The following is a 22,157-nucleotide window of genomic DNA, read 5'->3' on the forward strand; positions in this document are numbered from 1 at the left end:
AAGGTAAAACCTCTGATTTGGGGCACTAAATCAGTTATGAGGAAGCAATAAACCCCTGGCTGTGGCTTTAAAAATGTTTTTTCCTTTTAAAACACCTCCTGCAAATGCTCCAGAGACCAATGGAGGGGGTCAGGCAGGAAATGCTGGCTCCCTAGCCCAGCAGGGTTTTGGGTTTTGGGTTCTGCTCTCTCCCTTCAGCTGCCCAGTGGGACAGAACCCACAGCAGTGATGGAATGCTCACCCTGCTGCTGCTGGCAGGAGAGCCCACGGGGCAGGGCATGCCAATCACTTGTTTTTAAAGTTTTAAAAGTTTAGTCATAATAAAATGGTTATAAAAATAGTAATACAATTAGAATAACAAAAATTTGAACAATTGAGATTAGGACAATACGAGACAATAAAAACAAAGAGTTGCAGACAGTCCAGGCACCTCTTTGTGGGCAAAATAAACCCAAAAAGGACCCACATTAACAGAAGATTAACCCTTAAAAACAACAGCCTGTTGCATATTCATACATCTCATCCATGATGCATAAATTCCACTCAAACAAAGGATTCTGTCTGGTCAGTGTCAGCTTCTTCCTCTTAATCCTAATGAGCAAGGCAGGAAGAAGTTCGTTTCTTCTGATAAGGAGCAATAAATTCTCTTTCTCTGAAAGATTCAGGTGTCCTGTGGCTGCTATCACAGTGTGAGTCCTTTTTAAAAAAACATTATCCTACATAGCATAGTTCCTATTTTAACATTATGTTATAATCTAAAACTATATTTAACGCACTACTTTAGAAAATTAATACAGCATCACTTTCTAACATAACACATATAATATTCATTTGAATATTTGTGTAAAGCCAATCGTAAAATACGCATTTTTCACAAGCAATAAAGCACAAATTCCAAAGAGGGATCCAAGGAGCTCCATCCCAGCTTCCTGGAGACAGGGAACCACAGCAGCAGCCCTGGCAGGGCTCTGCTTCTCCATGAAAATGATTTCCTGTCTCTACATTAAAAATCCTGTCACTAAGCTCATCTTTTGAGTGAAAAAACAAACCCTTGGAGCTTATGCAGGCTGTATTTTTTCCTCAAACCCCAGTGATGATTTTTGAAGCCCTTTCAGGTGCCCAGCTCTGGGCTGACCCCTGAGGAGGAGCAGCTCTGAGACGAGAATTTGCCTTGCGGTGACAAGTCCAAGTTTGAAACTCCATTTATTTCTGACAAAGTCTCTCTCTGATGTGAGCTCCATTCGGGGAGCTGGTGCTTGATAACTTGTCAGAGAATAGAGAAATAATTCCCCTGGAAGGAGCTGGCTCAGCTTGGCAGGCTGGGGGAGAGCTGGAGCCAATGTTTTGTCTGGGAATGAATTTCCTTCCATGGCAATTGATGCTTCCAGATGGCTCCAATGGTTCATGGGATCAACATTTTTATTCTCCTCTGCCAGGGTCTGAATTGGTTCAGATTGACCACGTTCATGAACTTCGAGTTTGCAGAACTTTGAACAGAAATGCAGCTGAAGGCTCTGTGTAATTTGGGCTTTCGTGGTTTGGAATGAATAAATTAATTACTGTACCACCTTTTCAGCCAGAAGAGTATAATTAAAACAGGAAAATGGTTTAATTCATTTGGTTTGAAAGCATCCAGAGAACACTCCAAATGGCAGCTACTTTCAAAGATCAAAAAACTTCCTTAGCTTCCTGTGATTATGATCAACTTTTTGAAAAAAAACCCCAAAAAACTCCAAATACTTTTACCACAAAAGGTTACTTACTCATTAAAATGGTGAGAAAACGGGAGTATTTTTAACAAACGCCGAAAAAAAAGTTCTACTCTCATATTAACTATATTTAATCTTACCTCTCATTCCCAAACAGAGCCAGATTGCATGAAAGGTTGGGCTGGCACTGCTCCATGGAAGTCATTGCAGTTCTGTCACTTCCAAGAGCTCCATCCATAAAAATACAGCAGCATTCCAGAAATTATGAAAAACTGAGAGACATTTCTGGCCCTGCCTCCCAAACCTTTGCAGTCAGGGCAGCTCCAGCTGTAATTCCAGGAGATTTCTGTGTTTAGGTGATGATTTCCAGCTCTTGATGTGTTTATTTTCTATATTAGCACTGCTGTGGCTCAGGAATTCTCTGCCTTGGAGAAATAATAATTTAAAACCCTTTAAAAAGGATTCAGTTTTTTTGGGGTTTTTTTTTTTTCTTTTTTTTTCCAGGCCATAAAACTCTGAAATCGGTAAAATTAGAATTGTAGAAAGATCTTCAGCAGCTTTGATTGATGTTGGAAAGGGTAGAACCTCTGTGTGTGATGGGTGATACTGGAACCCACGTGCCTGGCTGCCAGCTCTCATTCCCTCGGCCAGCTACATCTGTACAGCCTGAAATTATGAACAGAAAACAGTTCAGGCTGCTGAAAAATTTTCTTCTCTTTTTATTTAGCATTTTTTTTGCCATTTTCAGGGTATTTAGAAGTCTTGTGCAGCTCTGGGGCCACTGGGTCCCCCCAGGGCCTCTGTGGCTCTCAGAGCTGTCCCCACAGTGGGGAAGCTTTAGGAAATGTCACCTCTTCTTAAAAATTGCTCACAACTCTCCCCAAACTCTGGTGAGTTCTGATTTTTCTTTCTGCAAGCAGGTCTGGCTCCTTTTTCCCAGGATTTGCACCTCATGCCATTTTCTACAATTGCCCAAAGCTATTTCCATATTCACAAAGCCAAATCAGAGCCTGATGAGAAAAATCCACATCCCAGCTCCTCTCCTTTCCCTCAGCCAACCCCAGTGAAAGGATTTTCTCCATCATATTGTGACAGTCAGTCTGTAATCACAGGAAATACACAATATTATCCTCAGGATATTTCCACTGGAAATGTAAAGCCCCTTTCCACACATTGATTCCAGAATGTACCCCACCAAGACACCTCCTGCTCCAGGAAGTTTCCCACTAAAGGACAAACTTCTGATTTCTTAAATAGATTTTATTTTAAGATGGATGATTATGAAGCTGGGCAGGATTATTATAATATCTACAACTCTCTATTTGTCAATTTGCCTGCAAGAGGAAACAATAAAAGGAGTTTCTCTGTCAATATTTATTGTATAAAATATTTAACACTGGTTTCTTGGGAACTGGAATGTAAAACAGGACTGTTGATCTTGGATCCAAGGCTTTGTTTTATCAGGCTCCAATTGAAATCTGCAAACGTCAAAAATGCTTCTTAAACAACAGGAAAATTTGTGTAGCAATTGCTGCACAACGAGGAAGCTCAATAGCAGATAATTTTATAAAAATAAACCAGTTTTGGTTGTGAAAGAAAAGAATCCTAATCCCTCATGGAATGCAATAAACATCATAAAATGGATTGCCTTGCCAGTGAAGCATCCTTTGGTTGGATGCTGCTTTGTTTGAATCTTTGTGATGTGAAATTCTGTCTTTCAGCTCTGAAGAAAGATGATTTAATTCTCTTTCTCCCTCTTCCTCCTGCACACTGCCCCAGATCCTCACATCCCATTAGAGGCTTATTTTATTCATTTTATTTATAATTAACCAGAGATGCAGTCATGTGCTGTTGCTTTGAAGGATATTCTCAGCTCTTTTGGAGACTTTAAGCAGGGTGCATTAAGGTTAATTACCTAATAATTTACAGTATAAAACACCCTTGCAGGCTCTTTGATCTCCACTAATTGTGGCACTGAACAAAGTAAATAAGAGTTTGTTTACATTCCAGCAATATGCCCATGGAAAAAACCCTTTATGGGATTTAGGGTGTCCTTTCTTTCTCCTTGGCTTCAGTGGCTCCTGGGCAGGGAATGATCCAGAGCAGTGGAGTCTCTTCATATTCATTTCATAATGATTTTCCTCTCTTAACACAATTCAGGTGTCAAATGTAGAGCAGCAGGCTTTATTGCATTATAGGATATCACACATTGTGCTGTGGAGGCAGTGAATGCAAACAGGGTTTGGTGTGAGGGAAAGGTGACTCAGGGGCTCAGGACCAAGAGCAAGGACAGAAAATCAAAAGCATGAGCTGAAACCCAGAGGAACTCCTGAGCAACGAGATCTCCCTCTTTCCTGGGGCTCTTCCTGCTCCAAAAACAGCTGTTCCCAGGTCTCCAGGTGGCCAAAATCTGTGTGGCTTCACTGCATTCCTAAAAATGGGCAGAACACTCCAAATGAGAGCAGAGAGGGTGAATTGTGGGGACCTGGAGCTCCCAGCACAGGGGTTCTGTGGCCCCTGGGACTGAGACTCCTGCTCAGCCTGGAAGGGATTCCCAGTGCAGAGGGAACATTCCCATCTCCCAGTTTGTGATCCTGCTGGTGGCTTTTTTGTGTCCTGCTGGTGGCTTTTTTTGTGTCCTGTTAGTGGCTTTTTCATGATCCTACTGGTGGCTTTTTAGTGATCCTGTTGGTGGCTTCTTTGTGATCCTGCTGGTGGCTTTTTAGTGATCCTGTTGGTGGCTTCTTTGTGATCCTGCTGGTGGCTTTTTAGTGATCCTGTTGGTGGCTTTTTAGTGTCCTGCTGCTGGCTTTTTTGTGGTCCTGCTGGTGACTTTTCTATGTCCTTCTGGTGGCTTTTTTTTGTGTCCTGCTGGTGGCTTTTTTTGGGTCTTGCTGGTGGCTTTTTTGTGATCCTACTGGTGGCTTTTTTGTGATCCTGCTGGTGGCTTTTTAGTGATCCTGTTGGTGGCTTCTTTGTGATCCTGCTGGTGGCTTTTCTGTGTCCTTCTGGTGGTTTTTTTGGGGTCCTTCTGGGGGCTTTTTTTGGGTCTTGCTGGGGGCTTTTTTGTGATCCTACTGGGGGCTATTTCATGATCCTGCTGGTGGCTTTTCTGCGTCCTTCTGGTGGTTTTTTTGGTGGCCTGCTGGTGGCTTTTTTGGGTCCTGCTGGTGGCTTTTCTGCGTCCTTCTGGTGGTTTTTTTGGTGTCCTGCTGGTGGCTTTTTTTGTGATCCTACTGGTGGCTATTTCATGATCCTGCTGGTGGCTTTTTAGTGTCCTGCTGCTGGCTTTTTTTGTGTCCCGTTGGTGGCTTTTTTTGGGTCCTGCTGGTGGCTTTTCAGTGCTGCTCAGCTGAGGATCCTCAGCTCAGCTCTCTTAGGGCAGCACAGAGCAAAGGGACTGGGACACAGCAAGGGCAGAAATCCCCAAGGAAAGGATAAAACCTGTGCACTGCACCTGGCCTGCCTCACCTCCACCAAAGCAGGCAGGGATTCATATTAATTGGCATGAATTTAATACCATGATAATTTACTCTGCCAGAAACGGATCTTCTGTTAATTTGGGGTTGGTTTTAGGTTAGAAGTGTCATGTGGAGCTTAACTGGTCTGTGATTTCAACAGCACAATTCTCTATTAGTTCAAGTGGTTTCCCTTAATTTTCCTGTCTTGAATTTTACCTTTGCACAGGACCAGTGCAAGGATTTTATGTCTCAGATTCTGTACAGGAGGGAACTTCATTCAGGTGATCAGAAAGGGGCTTTGGGGTTTCCTTTTTCTGCTGCAATGTTGAGTAGCTGAGGAAGAAATTGGGGTATTTTTGGGTGCTGCAAAGCTGCTCTCACACCTTGTGGCACAAATCTCTCCTGTTTGGAGTGAGCAGCATTAATTGCATTTAATAAATGTTAATGTTCTGAAGAAGGAGCCTCAGCAGCTTTCCAGCTTCTCTGCTCTGCTGGAAGGAGCAGGAGGTGAGAGCCCCTGAGCTCAGGAGTGGGAAATGGGAAAATTGTAGGGAATTCTCCAAGCCTGGCAGGAGGCTCACACAGTGTGCACCTGTATGCAAACCTTGAGAAAAGAAATGCTGACTTGGAAATGCCATGGAATGGGACAGACATTGCTGAGAGAGAAATGGAATTGAAAACAAGTTTCTAGTGGCCTTACAAATAAAACGAGGTGCTTTAGAGAAATAAAACTGTGAAAGATGATTGTGGTGGGACCCACCAGGGGTAATTTTAGATTATTAATAAATTAATAACTTCAAGGCATTTACAGCATGGTGTGGCTAAAGCTGATAGGCCAAGAAACACTTATAGTGTGTTGTAATTAGGAAATAGTTTTTGATTGTGATGGCATGAATGATAACATTTGTATTGTCTCACCCTTCACATGAGACTGAAAATGGAATAAAAGTTTTTAAAACCCCTCTCAGCTGCCCCATCTCTGGGTCAGAAAAGGGATTAATCCCAACAGGAGACACCAGCCTGACTGCACAGAGAGGATGAAAAATCAGCCCTGGACATTTCCTGCTGCACGTGGCCAAATGCTTCAGCTCCCTCTTTCTTCTCCTCCTTGCAGTTCTGAATCCATTCAGAAATTTCCCATTAAAGCTTCCTCAAAAGTTCCACTCCCAGACGAAGCAGCCATTCTTCCTCCAGCTGGATTCCAGCTGAGTAATTTGAAATAAAAACTTGGGGCCTTTCAATTCCTCACAGAGGAAAAGGGGAGTTATTTGGGGAATAGATTCCCCTCATCGCTACCATTGTCCAGCATTTCTTAAATTCTTTTAAAGAAAGTTGTAACAAAGCGAAAAAGGGAGAGTGTAAAGATTATTTTTTTCTCATTTTTGGCTTCTTTTATTGCAGAAAAACCTTGGTGGAAAGCAAAAAATGGGATGAGGAACTTGGACTGGCTCTGAAGGTATTCTTACTTATTAATATTTTTGAATACTCTCAATTAAAACTCTTAGCAGATTGTAGAAATACAAGTTTGGAGGTTTTTGAAACTTTCTTGCTTTCAATCTTTTCCTCCAATATTTTCAAGGGAAAGACTCAGAAAAGTGAGGCCAGGAGGAGCCCTGAATTGTTGAATGGTATTTTACTGAAATCAACATCAATCAGCTTTGTATAGGCTGAATTTGTATAGGTTGGCTGGCCAGTGATAAAACCTTTGGTGTAACATGCAGTAAAGTTTTCACTGCTGAGGATCAAAACCTACTCACTCTTGAGGATTCATTTTAGCCAAAACTGTGAAACAAAGGGTGATTTATTGAGAAGTGACCTTAAGAAGCCAGCAGTCACTTCACCTTTGAAATGCTGCTGTACATCCAGTGTGGAACTGGGCAATCTTTATGTTTAAAGGGAAATCAATATCATTGATTCCACAAAATAAAAGCAGCTCCATGTGAAACTATTACAAAATCTGGCTGTTGGGGGAAAAAAAATACAGAGTTTTTAAATCAAATTGATTGAAATCAGGGTGAGTTTCTTACAGCCAGACAGGGTGATGAAAATGCACAATGAGCAGTGAGCAGCAGGAATTACACATTTGATCAGAATAAACGTGCCAGGAGTTTGGGAAAGCTTCTTTTATCCTTGTTTCCTTCTGATGCAAACACCCCCTGCAGCACAGCAATTTGCTGGGGGCTTTTATTTAAGTGTAACATTTTCATGGATTTTTTTTTCCCCCCCCCTCTTCCACAAGATGCTCACAGCAGTCAACCAAAGCAGTGTCAAAATCCTAACCCCAGCAAAGACCCAGTTTAGGACCATTATGGAAGGCAGAGCCCTCAGATTTAGCTCCGTGTGTCTCCCAGCATCTCTCCCACCCCACACCTTTCCCAGGGAAGGGAATTCAGCTGTGCCAGGATTGCTGCCAGAGCTGAAGGGATATTTTTCAGTTTTAGCAGCACTGAATCTCTGGTTTAATAGTTTGATCAGTCTTATATAAAGCCACGTTGGGTAATTAAACTGGCATCCAGATCACCCAAGGAAATGTACAGTGCTGTATTTAAAGGCCCAGAATAAAGTAAATTATGACTTAGGCTGCCACAACCCAAAATTTTCCATGCAAAGCAGCTGCTCCTAAATTTCTTTAAGGAGGTTCTTTGTTAAAGCCACGCAGCTCCTCAGAAGAAAAAACAACCTGTCTGTCAGAGATACTTCAATTATCTTTATTTTACACTGTTTTTCTTCTGGAAATAATAGTAAAGAAGGTGCTCAGGATGCTTTTATCTGAAGCAATAAACCTCTAGGATGTTCAAGTGTAATTAATTGCATTGCTTCAAAGTAAGGGCTTGCAGCAGAATATACAAGCCTTGACATTTTTGTTATGCATAAACTCGATTAGGCTCATGCCAGAATTAAGCAGCAGGATTATATTTTCATTCCATTCTTAAATTCTCATTAAAACTAAAATAAGGGAAGCCTCCAACAAAAGCTACACTTGAGCAAAAAAGTGATGACACATTCCAAGACTGAGGGATGTGAGGATTGAGATCAGCGTGTCATAAACACATTTCTTTCACGTTTGTCAGTTGTTAATTGGCATTAAAAAAAGGCATTTTAAATGCTCCAAAAGCAAGCCAGGGTTTGCAAAGAAATAACAGCACAGCCTTCATTCACAGCACAGTTACATCAGCTCAGTTTGCTGTGAAAAAAGCAATTAAATGTCCTCAGGGGGACTGGTCCCAGCCCAGCAGGATCCCAGTGGGGTTTCAGGGAGTTTCACCCCAAAATCTCCTCTGGGGCTCAGGGGGCAGGGACAGCCCCACAGGAGGGACCTGCAGCACAACCCATGCCAGGGGCTGCTCTGCCACATGTTGCTGCTTCATCAAACACAAGAAATTGGGTGATTTTAACCCAAACTGGGTGATTTTAACCCAAAATGGGTGATTTTAACCCAAACGGAACAAGGGAACAGAATGCTAAAAACCTGATCTGTGGTGAGGGTGAAAAGAGGGAGAGGGCAGGAGGGAATTCAGCATTTAACTGGACAAATGGCTCAGATTTACAGACTCCCTGGCTGGTATTTTTTATTTGAAGATCTTTTATTTTTCAGTGGCTGAAGATCCTGAGCAATCCGGATTCCACACGAGGCTCTTAGAGAAACAACCCTGAGCTGCTCCTGATACAGGCTTGCCCTGAAATGTTATTTTTCTACTTTTCTTCTTCTACTTTGACTGTTCTGATCCGGGCTGCAGGCAGAGGATGATCCAGTGCTGGGATTTCTGTTATTCCTCCTCATATTGCTCCTGACCTTTCCTGTCACACGTGGTCTCCCTGTGCTCACAGCCCTCACTGCCCTTCCAATCCCTCTGAAATAAGAGGAGATCTCTTCCCATAAATCAGTGGAGCCATTCCTAAGCTGCCTTTACTCAATTCTTATTCCAGACATTTAGGAGCAGCACTGAACTCAAACCCTCTTTTTTCTGCTGCTCTTTATCCCCACTCCTGACCCACGGAGGGGAGGGCTTTAGTAAATAGGGAAAATTCTTAACTAAGTAAAAGTAAATGTTTATCACTTGTATTTATTTAGTTTATCTATTTATTATCTATGATTTATCTGTTTATTTATTTTGTTTATCTATTTATTTCAGGCTGAATTATCTGTGCCTGCACTTGGCATCCAGAAAGCCCTGGCAGGAGGCAATGGGAGGAACTTTAGGAAAGCTCATTGGTGATTTGGTGTAACTTTGTTCATCAGGATATTAATTTTGCTCCCTGCTTTGGTTGGAGAATGGACAATTAACAATCAATTTTCTTGCATCAAGGGTTTTCCAAGCTGTGGTCCCATTAGAAGATATTTCTCTGCACCATGTTTTTAGGCTGTTAATTTGATTTCTGTTGTCTACAGCTTTGCAAAGTTGTAAATAGAAAATCCCAGAGCGGTTTGGGTTGGAAGGGAGCCTAAAGATCATCTCATTCCACCCCCTGGCACCCTCCACCATCCCAGGTTGTTCCAAACCCCAAAGCCTGGCCCTGGACACTTCCAGTGTGTATTAAAGATGCAGGAACTGGAACAAGAATGAACCAAGCTCAAGTCCCAGCATGAAATATGCATGATTCTCTCCCAGGATTTCTGCAGAAGCAATTCCATTTTGCATTTGGATGTGACTTTTACTGGAGTCTCAGGGGTGAATTAGGGCTCTGCGTGTCGAGTTCAGCTCCTCCACCCCTGGAAATCTGAAATTCAAGACTGCAGCTCAGAGCTCTCTTCACACATCACTCTGCAAATTGTGTCATTTCCTGGAGGAATTGTCCTATATCAGGTAAGAACTTTTCATCTGAAGGATTTGTTGGATCCATAGATCATCTGCTGAGCAGATCAGTTCTGGCCAGACCAATGCAATAAAGCAGAATTTTTCTTGCTTGCGTGCTTGAGGTCGTATTCAACAAAATCCCAAGCCAGCAGCAGATGTTCTTGTCACCTACACTCATTTTGACTTTCTGGGTTTGCAACCCCAGACCCTCAGTCAGTTCTGCTCCAAAAATCCCCCAAGGCTGGAGGATTCTCCTGGTTTGTCTCTCACCATTCAGAAGACACCAATAATGGCCACATTTCCAGGTTTATTTAAGTGGCATTTGGGTTCTCATCAGTTTCTATCTCACAGCAAAATTCAATCAACCTTCATTCAGCTTCAGAACGTGCTAAATTGTTCAGATATTTTAAAACTCTTCTTCCTTAAGGCTTCTGAGTGAAATCCTACATTTATTTAATAAAGCAGCCAGGATTTACTACACCAGTGCTGGTAAGCACTTTTTACTCTCCTCAAGATAGATTAGAGTTGACTGTAGACTTTTTTTTTTTGCTACAGCTGCACAAGTTTACAAGTCACAATTGAATTACCAAACTGAGGAAAAGAAAGATTATTCCTGTGGGTGCAATGCAGGTTGCAGACTTGTTTTCTTTTAAAGAAGGGTTTAAAGAATTAGCAATAAATGCTATCAGCTGCAGCTAGAAAATGATGCTGACTTATTACTTTGTGGGGACCCTCTGGGGCATCATGAAAAGCAAATTCCTTAGCTGAGATTTCCAGAAAAAAAAACCCAACAATGCCCTTTTAGGCACCTTAAACTCAGATTTACTACAGAGGGAAAAACTCCACTTATAGGCACCCCTGGCTTGCCCCTGAAGTTGCACAACCTGCAGTGCTTAAAGAGTTATTGATTGATTGATTGATTGATTAAACAATGTGTTCCTGTTGTGATTTTTAAAACATTATTTCACCAAGTTTTGCAGGTGCTGTTGCACATCAGGCTTTGCTCATTTTTTTCCTGCACCTAAAAAAATAATTAAATATTGTGAGCCATCACTTTTTTTTTTTTTTCCCCTCCACCAAATGTGTTTGCTGCATTTTGTCCTGCTCTGCCGAGCTGCCTTTCACTGCAAACCCTCAGATCAGTGACATTTCTCCTCTCAGGGTGAGCTCCTGACAAATCATCAGAGTTTAGAGGTGCTCACAGTTGTTCTCTTGGCTGCTGTCATTACTGCACACCTCACTTGAGCCACCCCCGTGTCTGAGCCAGGGCTGACACCTACAAGCACAAAAAAGCCTTTTCCACCTGAGGGATGTGCAGGATGTTCAATCCAGCTCCTAAAACCTCAGGAGCTGGGGCTGCAGCTCAGTCAGGCTTTGAACTCAGCACAGCTCCTGCTCCTGACACTGGTGTGTGATCAGAGCTGCCAACCCTCAGCTGTCTCTCAGAAAACCTGAAGAAAAGGTTCAGGGAAATAATCCCTGAACAAAGAGGAGCTGACAGCTGAATCCTGCCCACTGAATCAGTGTTTGCAGCAGAATAAGCCCAGACTATCTCACTTAGCACTACTGAATTCAAGGCAACAGAGCTAGATGGCCTTGGAGTTATCTCCTCCAGAAGCCTTTATTATTTTTGTGGAAATCCATTTAAGCACTCCACAGAAAGTAAAACACTCGATGCTGCTGGAGAATTCATTTCTTACACAGCCCTGATGTTCCTCAGCATTCCTGTGCTTTAGGTATTCATTCTTCAAATGTTTCCATTATTTGGCTTTCTAGAAATGAGCCAGAGTTTATTTCCCTCCAAGGAATGAGGGATGGGGTGTCCTTAAAGAGATCTGCAGCTCGTGTTATCTCCTGTTCTGCCTTAAATCTGGGTTGCACTGAGCAGTCCCACCCTGGCTCTGATTCCTGCAGCTGCTCAATGGAATTATTTCCATTTTCCTGGTATTGAAGTTCTCTTCAGTGTCTTCCTTCAGTGCCCAGGCAGATTTATTAATGAAAATAAAGGGGAAAAAAAGTCAAAAATTGCCCAGATTTCATAGTGTTGGGTAACTGAGCTGAGATGGTTAATTTGTACCAATAACTGCTGAATGTTTATTAATATTTCAGTATTGATTTTAAATATTTGTCATTGTCTAAAAGTCCACAGGGAGGGGAAGGGAAGGGAAGGGAAGGGAAGGGAAGGGAAGGGAAAAAGGAAAAAGGAAAAAGAATCCCAGCACTGGGGATCCCCCCTGGATCTCCTCCAGTGATGCAGGATCCAGCATTTCCCTCGTGCCAGCAGCAATTCCCAAACCTCCCTGCTCTCAGCTCATCCCTGCCTTTGGACCAAGCTGGGCTGAGGGAATAAATCCACCCCCGAGGGAATCCAGGGCAAAAGCTGCTTTATTTGCCCACCTCCTGCACCTGGGCATCTTTTTTTTCCTCCCGCAGGACCAAAAGGCATCAGTTACCACAGGATGGGTCAGGGTCATGCACTGCAGAAAATGTATAAACAAAAAGATTTAGGGAATTCAGTGAAGTGGATAATAGGAGAAGAATGTCTTCAGGTTGAATGATTTTGTCCCTCTCACCCCCCTCTTGGGTATTTCCCCCACATCAGATACCAAAAATAAAGCCAAAAGCCAAAATATCCACGTCTGCCATCCCTCTCCAGAAATGAGCCTTTCTTAGATCATTGCAGATCACTTTGTTCCTCTGCAGTAAAGAAGAAGCACGAGGCAGAAGGAAAATGGGGGGAAGAGAGGAAGGAGAAGAACCTGTTGAAAATGATGCCAATTTCCCTTCCCTCCAAGAGTGAGGATGAAAACAGCGATCACAACTCCATCAAACACCTCAGCTCACACCAGACAGACTCCCCCAGCCACCTCCCACTGTCCCCATCACCAGTTTTATCCCAGGCACTGATCTGATCATCATTCTTCACATGAATTCCCCCTAGGGAAGGAAAGGGCTTTATTCCCCTCCTTATTCCCACCCAGCAACAAATAAATAACCTCAGCTGAAGGCCTAAGACAATTTTCTTTTCTCAAAGGAGCCTTTTCTGTCTGGACAGCAAGAGCACGAAAAAAAAAAGTTGTTGTGGCATATGCCAGCCAATAAATTCTGTCCCTGGGTGTCTTCATGTATTCCCATTGTGTGATCTGGGTGATGTTATCTGTGGGAAACAAAGAGTCTGAATATTTCATAGAGCTCTTACAATGTAAAGAGCACCATGAATGTCTGAGGTAAAATATGTTCCCAGCTCAGAACCCCCTACAAAAGGAGGAGAACATCAAGGAAGGGAGCATTTCTCTGTTTCCTTCAGCCTGTATTTCATATTAATGGCCCAGCTCCTTGGTGTGATTATGACATAGAGCTCCTTGCATTTATTTCCCTGTTCTAAAACCTGCTTGTAAAAATATTCTGTGTGCAGGTGTGTTCCTCTGGGGGCTAAAACAAAGAGTTGGCAGCTAATTGGGAAATTCTTCAGGCATCTCACACTCTTCCACTGCATTTGTCTTTCTAGGAATCGTATGTAGATAAAATGTGGAAAGGGAAAACAGAGCAGAATTCCATTTACTCCAGAACCATCCTTTGTATTTTAAAAATGTCCTGTCTCAGAAAGAGAACTGATCCAGCAAACTGAACAGGACCAGGACTGGATGTGCTGGCACCTGGGAATCATTTCCCAAACCCTCCCCATTTTCTCAGTTGGTTGCAACACTTGCTGAGCAATAGAAAGGCCAAAGTGATTGAATTAATAAAATGTTCAGACACTGCTAGAAAATGATGTAACATAAACCACACATAAAGCCTTGTTAAAAAAAGGGAATATATTTTCCTTCTCTATGGTTCAAAGATGGTTTTCCCTTTTTATTTAGTGGCAAAAGAGCTTGTGAAAAGTTCAAAGCTACCTCGGTGCCTTTTCAAAAATACTTTTGCCACCAAGTTCTTTTGAGCAGAATTTTTCTGGGCTCTGCAGTTTTTTGGCTTGTGCAGCCCAAATTGCTCACAGCACAGAGGATCCAACAGACAGAGCAGATTTCTACACTGGGTGAACAGAGGTGAGCTCTATCAACAGCATCTACATCACTGAGGAGTGAAAGAAAGGAAAAAAGAGAGGGGTTTTCCCCTTAGTTTCACCAAAAAAAAAAAAAAAAAAAAAAAAAAAAAAAAAAAAAAAAAAAAACAAAATAAAAAAAAAAAATAAACCAGATTAAAAAAAAGTAACAATCCTGCTCTTGTTCATAAAGAAATCACTGAGAATAAAATAAATATTTTATTCTCAGAAAGTAACTTCTTTCTTTTGTCCTTACTACGTGTGGCTATAAAGTTTTCTTTAGATTCTAGATTCTTTTAGATTTCTAAAGAAATCTATAAAGCTTTCTGGCACAATCAGCCTTTGTGATGTACAAAGTTCCTGCAAAGCAAGTGCAGGATGTGGGTGTGGATCCTCACCTTGTGCAGCAGGGGAGGATTGTGCCCTCCCCAAAATCAGTGAGGCTGCTGGAAGTGCAGAGGATCAGAAAGTCAGCTCTAACCTTACAGAGCAGCCCAGTGCAGGGCTGGGGTTCTTTGAAACCAACCAAACATAAACACCCTTAAAAAGTGAAGTGTCTCCTGGGCTGGTGCTCCTCAGCAGGAAAATGCTGTGGCAGGACATGGAAGGCAGAAGGAAAAGGAATTTTATTTTCCAGCCTGGCTGATCCTCTCTCTTCTGGGAGCAGCTGCACAGCTGAGCTGGGACAGCACAATAAAAATTAGGGCAGACCTGGTAGCTCAAGTTGGGTCTAAACCCTGCAGTTTGTTCTTATTTAAATGTTTAAGTGTGACCTGCCTGGCCCCAGAGGCCACCTCTGAGTGATCACAGCAGCTCCACTTAAACCTCCCCTTCCCCCAGCAAAATAATTAATTGGCAATTCTGGTTTTAGAAGCTTTTCCATCAAAATGTATCCCTTCAGTGAATAACTCCTCAGTCTCTCCAGCTCAAGTTTAAATAAGCATTAATGACTCTGAAGAAATCAGAAATGTTTTGCTGAGGGGCAATTAAAGCAATATTGAGATAGCTCAGGATTATTGCTGGGTGCTGAAGCAGCCTTTAAAGCTCATGTGTTCACAAATTAAAGAAGTTAAATACTTCATTCAGAAATTATACTGACACCTTTAATGCCATTTTTCTTCTGTCTCAGTAGCAACATTTCTTTTACATTACAGATATATCCATGGGCAGGGGGAGATGGCAGATTTGACCAATTTTATACAAAATACCAATGCTCCCATCTGAAATAAACTCTTAGGACAAGTGACCTCTTTATAACATCATGCACACTATGACCTGCAGTTCCAGGTGGCTTAGATATACATATATTTATATACACACATTTGGGGGTACAGCAGTAACACATTTTGATCGGCCATCACAACTTTTTAAGATTTTTCAGCAATGTGAATAATTCACCTTCTTGCCAGGTCCTTCCACTTCCTCCCCAGCTGCAGTGCTCAGTACAGAAACAAAACTGTGTAAAAAAATCACCTCCTAGCTGACTTACATGAGTGCAAAGTATCCACAACCCTCCTGAAACTGCCCAAAATCTCCTGTGTGGTGGGTGAAGAAATCAGGAATTTGGGCACAAAGCTGTGCCACCAATCCCCTGATATCCTCAGGAGGAGCAGCAAGCAGCCTCGGATCAGATTTCCAATCAGTGGAATGCCAACAGGACACACTGCACTCGGCCAGCAAGGGAAGGAATTGGAGACAGATCCCAAAAGCAGCAAATCCCAGCCCAAAGTGGCTTCCAGGGAAGATCCCAGGTTGCTGCAGATGCTTCCACCCACACGCATTTTCAAGTGCACAGAAGTTTTTCATTCAGAACCACATCCTTCATGATATGCAAGGCACAAAGATCCAACAATTCAGTGTATTTGGGGCACGGGGGATGAAGGTTTTGTTAGCAGCTCATGTGAAAATAATTTTATTGAGTATTAAATGTTGAGTATTGAATATATCAAGCTGATGGCACTGGAGTTTGATGCTGATGGCAGAACCTAAAGCAGAGGTTTCATCCAAAATCCTTTGGAATCAATGTGATTCTTAACACCAACTTCAGTGAGGCCAGGATTTCTGCCTAAATTCTATTTTTAAATTAAATGCATAGGTTATTTCTAGATCACTCTGATTGCTAACTAACTCATGGCATCTTTTCTGCCTCCTGGGATATTTTCTGTGAATCCCAAAAGCTTCCATTTTGCATATAATAATTATATCCAATAAAAAAATAGTATGAAGCAATTCCCAAAATCCAAAGGTCAAAAATTCAGCTAATATATGTTAATCTTTATTATGGAACAATGAGATAATAAATAAGTTTATGAATTCACATGACCTGTACAAAAAGCTGGGAAGCTTTTGTACCAAGTTAGGTACCAGTTATTTGCCTTTCATATTTGTTAAACAAATAATCTAAAATTTTATACACCTGTGGAGTTAAGGCAAAACCAGAAAAGACCTTTAACACAACAGAAGGGTTGGAAAATACACAGAAATACAAACAAGGGGGATCTCATCTCCAGCTGACAAAGTGGTTGTGTCTAAGGAAGGAATCCCTCAGGAGCTGAATGAAGCAGTAATTATCAATCAAGTTAATTAAATTGAAGAACGAGTGTGAGGTGTCCTGCAGGGCACAGCTGTTTAGCAAAGCTGCACCTGCATGCCCACCTTTAACCCTGTATGGTTGGAATCTGCTTTTCCTGTTAGGAATCAGCACGTGGAAAAGAGGAACCCTTTCCATACCCAACCAGAACACATCCATGACCCCTCAGTTCATGGAGGCTGGACTTGGCTGGGACTGAGCTGAAATATTTGGGAGAACCATCCAACACACAACACGCAGAGGAGAGCTCAAGCCAGCCACTCAGGATGTGAATGACCTCTCTAAGACAGTGGGATGGATGGTGGCAGTGCAGGCCCAGGACAGAAACATGACCAATATTTCAATATATCAACACACAGCTCTTTGGCAGCAACACGCTAACTCTTGCTTGGAGTCTGAACGCAAACTCTCCTACATGAAAGACTCAGTGCCAGTCTTTTCACAGTTAAAGGAAATCCACTTCTTCCCCAAATCCAGGAAGTGAAGTTGGCATAAATCTTGCAGGCAGCTTTAGGCTGAAACCTTAAGCGTCGATATTTATTGTCTGCTTTAGTCTCAGGCCAAAGATATCGGACACACAAAATTCTGTGGAACTTCTGAGTAGTTCAGATGGGGCCAGAATCCATGGAGAGAATCCAAAACCACCCATGAGAAAGAAATTAGGAACCAGCACTCCATGATGGCAAAACGATCTTCACGGAGCAGGGGCAAGGATGAGTCCACACCTGGATGAACGCCACGGGAAAATTGACTTTACAGGGGGAAGACCAGGAAGCCAGAGAATGTGGAGTACTGCCACCCACCAACCAGATTTCCTTTCTCCAGCTTCAGGTAAACCTTGTCCTCCTTGTCCAGGTACAGCAGGACCCCGTTGGTGGCGGCTTCACGGGTGACGTCCTTGTCCCCAGCGAAAGCAGAGATCACTGGCTTCCCATTCAGCATCAAATTCACCTGCAAGAGAGCCCCTGAGAAGCTCTAATTAACTGCAAACCATCAAGAACTACCCCTGAATATTAACCACAGTGCAAGGGCCCAATCTTTGGTGTTTTTGGGTTGTTTTAAAGTAATAATGACATTTATTTGGCACAAGCACGTGGATGTTCATGAGTTGGGCCTGCAGATGAGTGAGGCATCACTTCAGTTGGTACAACTTTGCCTGTCTCAAGGTTGTTTAGTCACACAGGAAAAAGAAATGTACATTTTAAAGAAATTTGGGCACCCAGAGATGTTACATGAGGTGTCAGAAACACCACAGTGGGCTGGGAGCTCACACTTCACTGGGAACAAAATGTGTGTCCCTCTCAATACTTAGCTCTGGAGTTTAGAACAGATTTTTAGCTTTATAAACTGTCTCCATTTTTTCCATAAAACACTTCTGAAGCCAGCACTGCCTCTGCTCAGAAAGCAGCATCTTTAAATAAAGATGGGCAGGGCCTGGGGGTATGGGCAGGGCCTGGGGGAATGGGCAGATCCAGGCATTTTTTCATTTCCCCCATGACAAGCTCTCAGCTTTGCTGCTTTTCCTTTCCAAGCAGCTCTACTGCAGTCACAGGGGGTGAATTATGGGATGCTTACCCACATGCACTGTGCTGGCCGTGCATATGGTCCCATTAATTTTAATGGGAGTCACCACAGAATAAATTAGTGCTCAGCAGAAAGTCAGGGCAGCAGAGGCTGGTATTTATTTGGGATTCACCTGTCTGGGAAAACCACTTAATCAGGTGTCTCCAGGGAAACAACTGCAGTTTAATGGTATTTAATGGCTCTAACAGATGTTGTGGGGGCAGAGCAGCATCACTTGTGTGGGGAGCCTGCAGGTGATTTAGTGGGGCTGGCTGTGGCTGAGGCTCACACCAGTTTGATCCACTGCAATGGTTTCTGGTTCTCCTCCCCGTTTACCCCACAGGAAAAGGGCACCAGGGCTTTACTCATTGCCTGGCTTGGGTTTCTCACTCTTTCTGTTCCATCAGGTTCCACTGGAATAATCTGACAGGAGTTTAATCACAGAAGGCACATGACAGGTTTGCAGGGGATGGTCTCACACTCACTGCTCTAAAAACCATCCATCACTTCAGAACCTCTTATCCATGAAAGATTTCAGGCCATGACCCACAGGCTGGAACATTCCCTGCCACGAGCCCCAGACTCCCAGGCTTGAGCTCCTGGTTTGTGAAATTCCAGAGCCTGAGCTGGACTTCCAGAAGCCAAGGCTTGGCATCTTTCTTGGCAATGGGCGTTTTAAATCCACTGGAGGGGCTGACATAGTTATTCAACCTTCAGCATGCCCGAGAGTGAAAAGAACACTTTTTGAGCACATTAAACAGATTAAAAGCTCATTGTAGAGATCTTTGTGAGGTCAGTGTTTCATTTAAGGCTTCGTCATTGACCTGATTGGAATTAGGATTTTCCAGTGTGCACTGAAGGGGGATTTCCCCAGAGATGGGGTCGTGGTTTCACCAGCTCTGCCAGGAGCTCCACCAGCAGCCCAGAGAGGCACAGAGAGATCCCTGAGCACTGCTCCTGCAGAAATCCAGCTCAGCTCAGCCTGGCACGCCTCAAACCCACCCAGGAGAGCAGAGAGCAGGAAGAGCTCAGACTTTCAGTGGACCTGGAGCTCTCCTGGCTGGAAACCAGGGGAGCCACAGAGGTTCCTCCAGGGAAGCCAGGAGGTGTCACAGCAGCTGCGTGACCTGGCAGGGAGATGAAGGAATTACTTTAGGAATTTGCTGTTGGCTCAGCAAGGGGATGTTCAGGAATTTAAAGGCTTTTCCCTCTTGTGTTTAATCAGGCAGCTCTGTAGCTATTAAGCTACAGAAGGGAGTGCAGAATTACCCCTTTTCTCTAATACATCACACACTTTTTATACATTACATGATGAAAAAAAGGAGTTTAAATTGCTGTAAAGGTTCCCTAGAAGACATTGCTACAAGGATATAACCAACCTTGGTCCTCAGCACACTGAGGGCATAACCAGGTACCTGGCACCAGATGCCAGGGCACAAATTGTTCTAAAACCACTCAAATCTGGTACCCAGTGCTCCACACTGTGAGTTTAACCTGGAGCAAACACGACTCTTCAACAGCATGTCAGGGAAATTCTGAGCTCTCTTTTACTCTTGGATCATTCATTCTATGGAATGCTTTATGTCACCTCAGATATTCATGGCATGGAAGTGAAGTTGTGGTGATTTATCTGAGGTGAGGATCCTGCCTTATTTCTGTTCATTTTAAATTAATGGGCTCTACTGCTAGGTAGTCAACACCACAGGTTGCTGTAAACGAAGCTATTTTTCCTTAAAATCATATTAAATGCTCCCGTGCTCAGTCAATAGTCTATCCTAAATAAACCATTTAAATAAAGATTTTATAATCATACTCATCAACATACCTGAATTGTTTGACTCTGGTAGACTTTAATTACGTGAAAATTGAAACTGTAAATTCCTTTCCGTGGTGATACAAAGACAGACTCCAACGTGAAAAAATTGCCCACATTTACAAGGATCTACAAACAGAAAAATACAGCACGGGGATTAGTACAGGTAGTGAGTGCTAAAGAAAAATACAGATTATTTACTTTAGAAACCATTTGCCCATGGAAAATTTAATCTATATCTAAGCTGGTTTATTCATTTTCTCTCTATTACTTTGGAATAACTCATTAAATTGCTATTTAGTTTTATTTATAGGACAACAGATAAGCTAAGATAGGAATTATTTCTTACTTTGCTACTACACCATACCCTCAAGTCCTTTCTTCCACACATGTTTTTAAAGAGGCATTTTTGTTCATCATTCTCCAAAATGACATAAAACCATCAGTTCTGGGAGTGGCACGTGGATTTTGGCTGAAGAGCAGTGGCCAAGCCAACGCTGCCTTCCCAAGGAGCCAGGTGTGAGCAAGGACTGCAGGAACAGCAGGAGGCAAACGCAGCTCTCAGCCAGGCTGAGTTACTGGAGCACCTGGCCGCGAGAATCAGCTGTTTGCACCAGCACTAATAATAATTAGGGTTTAATTAAACAGAGAGAAGTGACAGAGGGGAATGTACCAGATGAGTGCATCACCCATATGCTACATATCCTCTGTAATGACTGCATTTTGCTCTTACCACCTAATTATGCTTCATTTTTAATTGACATTTCCAGGCTCCTTTGTGGCAGGCAGAGCCCTCGGAAGCCTCCAGGACTGTCCATGGAGTTTTGGGGTGATTTTCGGTGCCAGCACTAAGCTGTGGGGCACACCTGGCTCCAGCTGCCGCCACAACCGACTGCTCAGCACAGCAGGGTGTGGGGACAAGAAGAGACATCAGTCTCAATGACTTCGGGAGCTGGGATTGAAACGCGTGTTGATATCTGCCCGCTAACACCGGAGCTGGGCTGAGCGGAGCTGGACCGCCAAATGTGCCGCGAAAGTTACAGGGCTTTCCCTTACAATTCTCTCTTCTTCCCCCCTCAAAAGCTTCACAAACCATGTAAACCCAACACTGAGATCGCCCCAAACCCCTCGGGGCGATGTCACCGCGCTGATGCCACCCGCGGCACCTCCCGCGCTCCGCCCGCGCGTCTCCCGGGGCCGCAGCCGCGGAGGGGCCGGGTTCCGCACCCGGGGGGCAAACGGGGAACCTGTGCAGCCCCAGGCTTAGCTCGCCCTGCCCTGCCCCTCTCCCGGGGGCGGATTCCCAGCTCCCGGCCGGGATGCGGGATGCGGGATGCGGGATGCGGGATGCGGGATGCGGGCACCTGTTGCTGCGGGGGATGCTCGCCCAGCCCGCGGTGCCTGGGGCGCGGCGCTCACCTGGTCGAAGTAGATGATGCGCGTCTTGTTGCTCATCTCGGAGGGCTCGTGGTTGGTGCTCCGCACGGCCGAGAAAGCCACCTTGGAGTTGGCCGCCCGCACGGAGATGCCCAGCGGCGAGGAGGACGAGCCCTTGGAGTCGGGGGCCGGGTTGGAGTCGCACACCACCAGGCACTTGCCCTCCAGCACGATGGGCTCCGTGTCGTTCTGCGCCGTGGCCACGCGGCCGCCCAGCGCCAGGGCCAGCAGCAGCAGCCGCCAGCCCATGGTCCGCACCGCGCCCCGCTCCGGCCACCGCTCCTCTCTGCTCTGCTCCTCCCGCTGCCACCGCTTTATGCCTTCTTCTTCTTTTTTTTCTTTTTTTTTTTTTTTTTTTTTTTTTTTTTTTTTTTTTTCTCTCCCCGGCTCCTCTGGCGAGCTCTTTAAACCACGCCGCCAAAAGCCGCCCGGAGAAACGCGCTCTGTCCAGAACGCCCTTTTCTCCCCTCGCTCCACATCAAAAAAAAAAAAAAAAGAGCGTGCGAAAGGGAGGTGGGGTGAAGAAAAGCCCTCAGGTGAATTATTGCTGAGAGAGAGAAGCGAGAGGCGGCGGAGCAATGAGCCCGTCTGGCGCTGCCATGCCGGCGATTCCAGCTGCGGATCCGGGATGCTCGGAGCGGAGAGTGGGAGCTTCCCAAAGCTGCCAGATCCTGTTCTGATATCAGCGGCAGAGCTGCACACTCCCCTTCTCTCCCTCCCTCTCCCTCCCTCTCTCTCTGTGTCCC

At 44.0% G+C, this 22,157-nt stretch overlaps 1 protein-coding gene across 1 annotated transcript; it reads right to left on the reverse strand.

The window, feature by feature from the left end:
- Nucleotides 1–17,325: 17,325 nt before the first annotated feature.
- On the reverse strand, nt 17,326–21,660 carry CBLN4 (cerebellin 4 precursor). Its single transcript, XM_041417853.1, has 3 exons — nt 21,394–21,660; nt 19,987–20,103; nt 17,326–17,549 (listed from the first exon to the last, which is right to left on the reverse strand). Exons 1-3 carry the CDS (start codon nt 21,658–21,660, stop codon nt 17,352–17,354), a joined length of 582 nt encoding a protein of 193 aa, XP_041273787.1. The 3' UTR covers nt 17,326–17,351.
- Between the last annotated feature and the right edge of the window lie 497 nt (nt 21,661–22,157).

Source organism: Onychostruthus taczanowskii, unplaced genomic scaffold, assembly GCF_017590055.1.
Source record: "Onychostruthus taczanowskii isolate IOZ18803 unplaced genomic scaffold, ASM1759005v1 scaffold57, whole genome shotgun sequence".
Lineage (NCBI taxonomy): Eukaryota > Metazoa > Chordata > Aves > Passeriformes > Passeridae > Onychostruthus > Onychostruthus taczanowskii.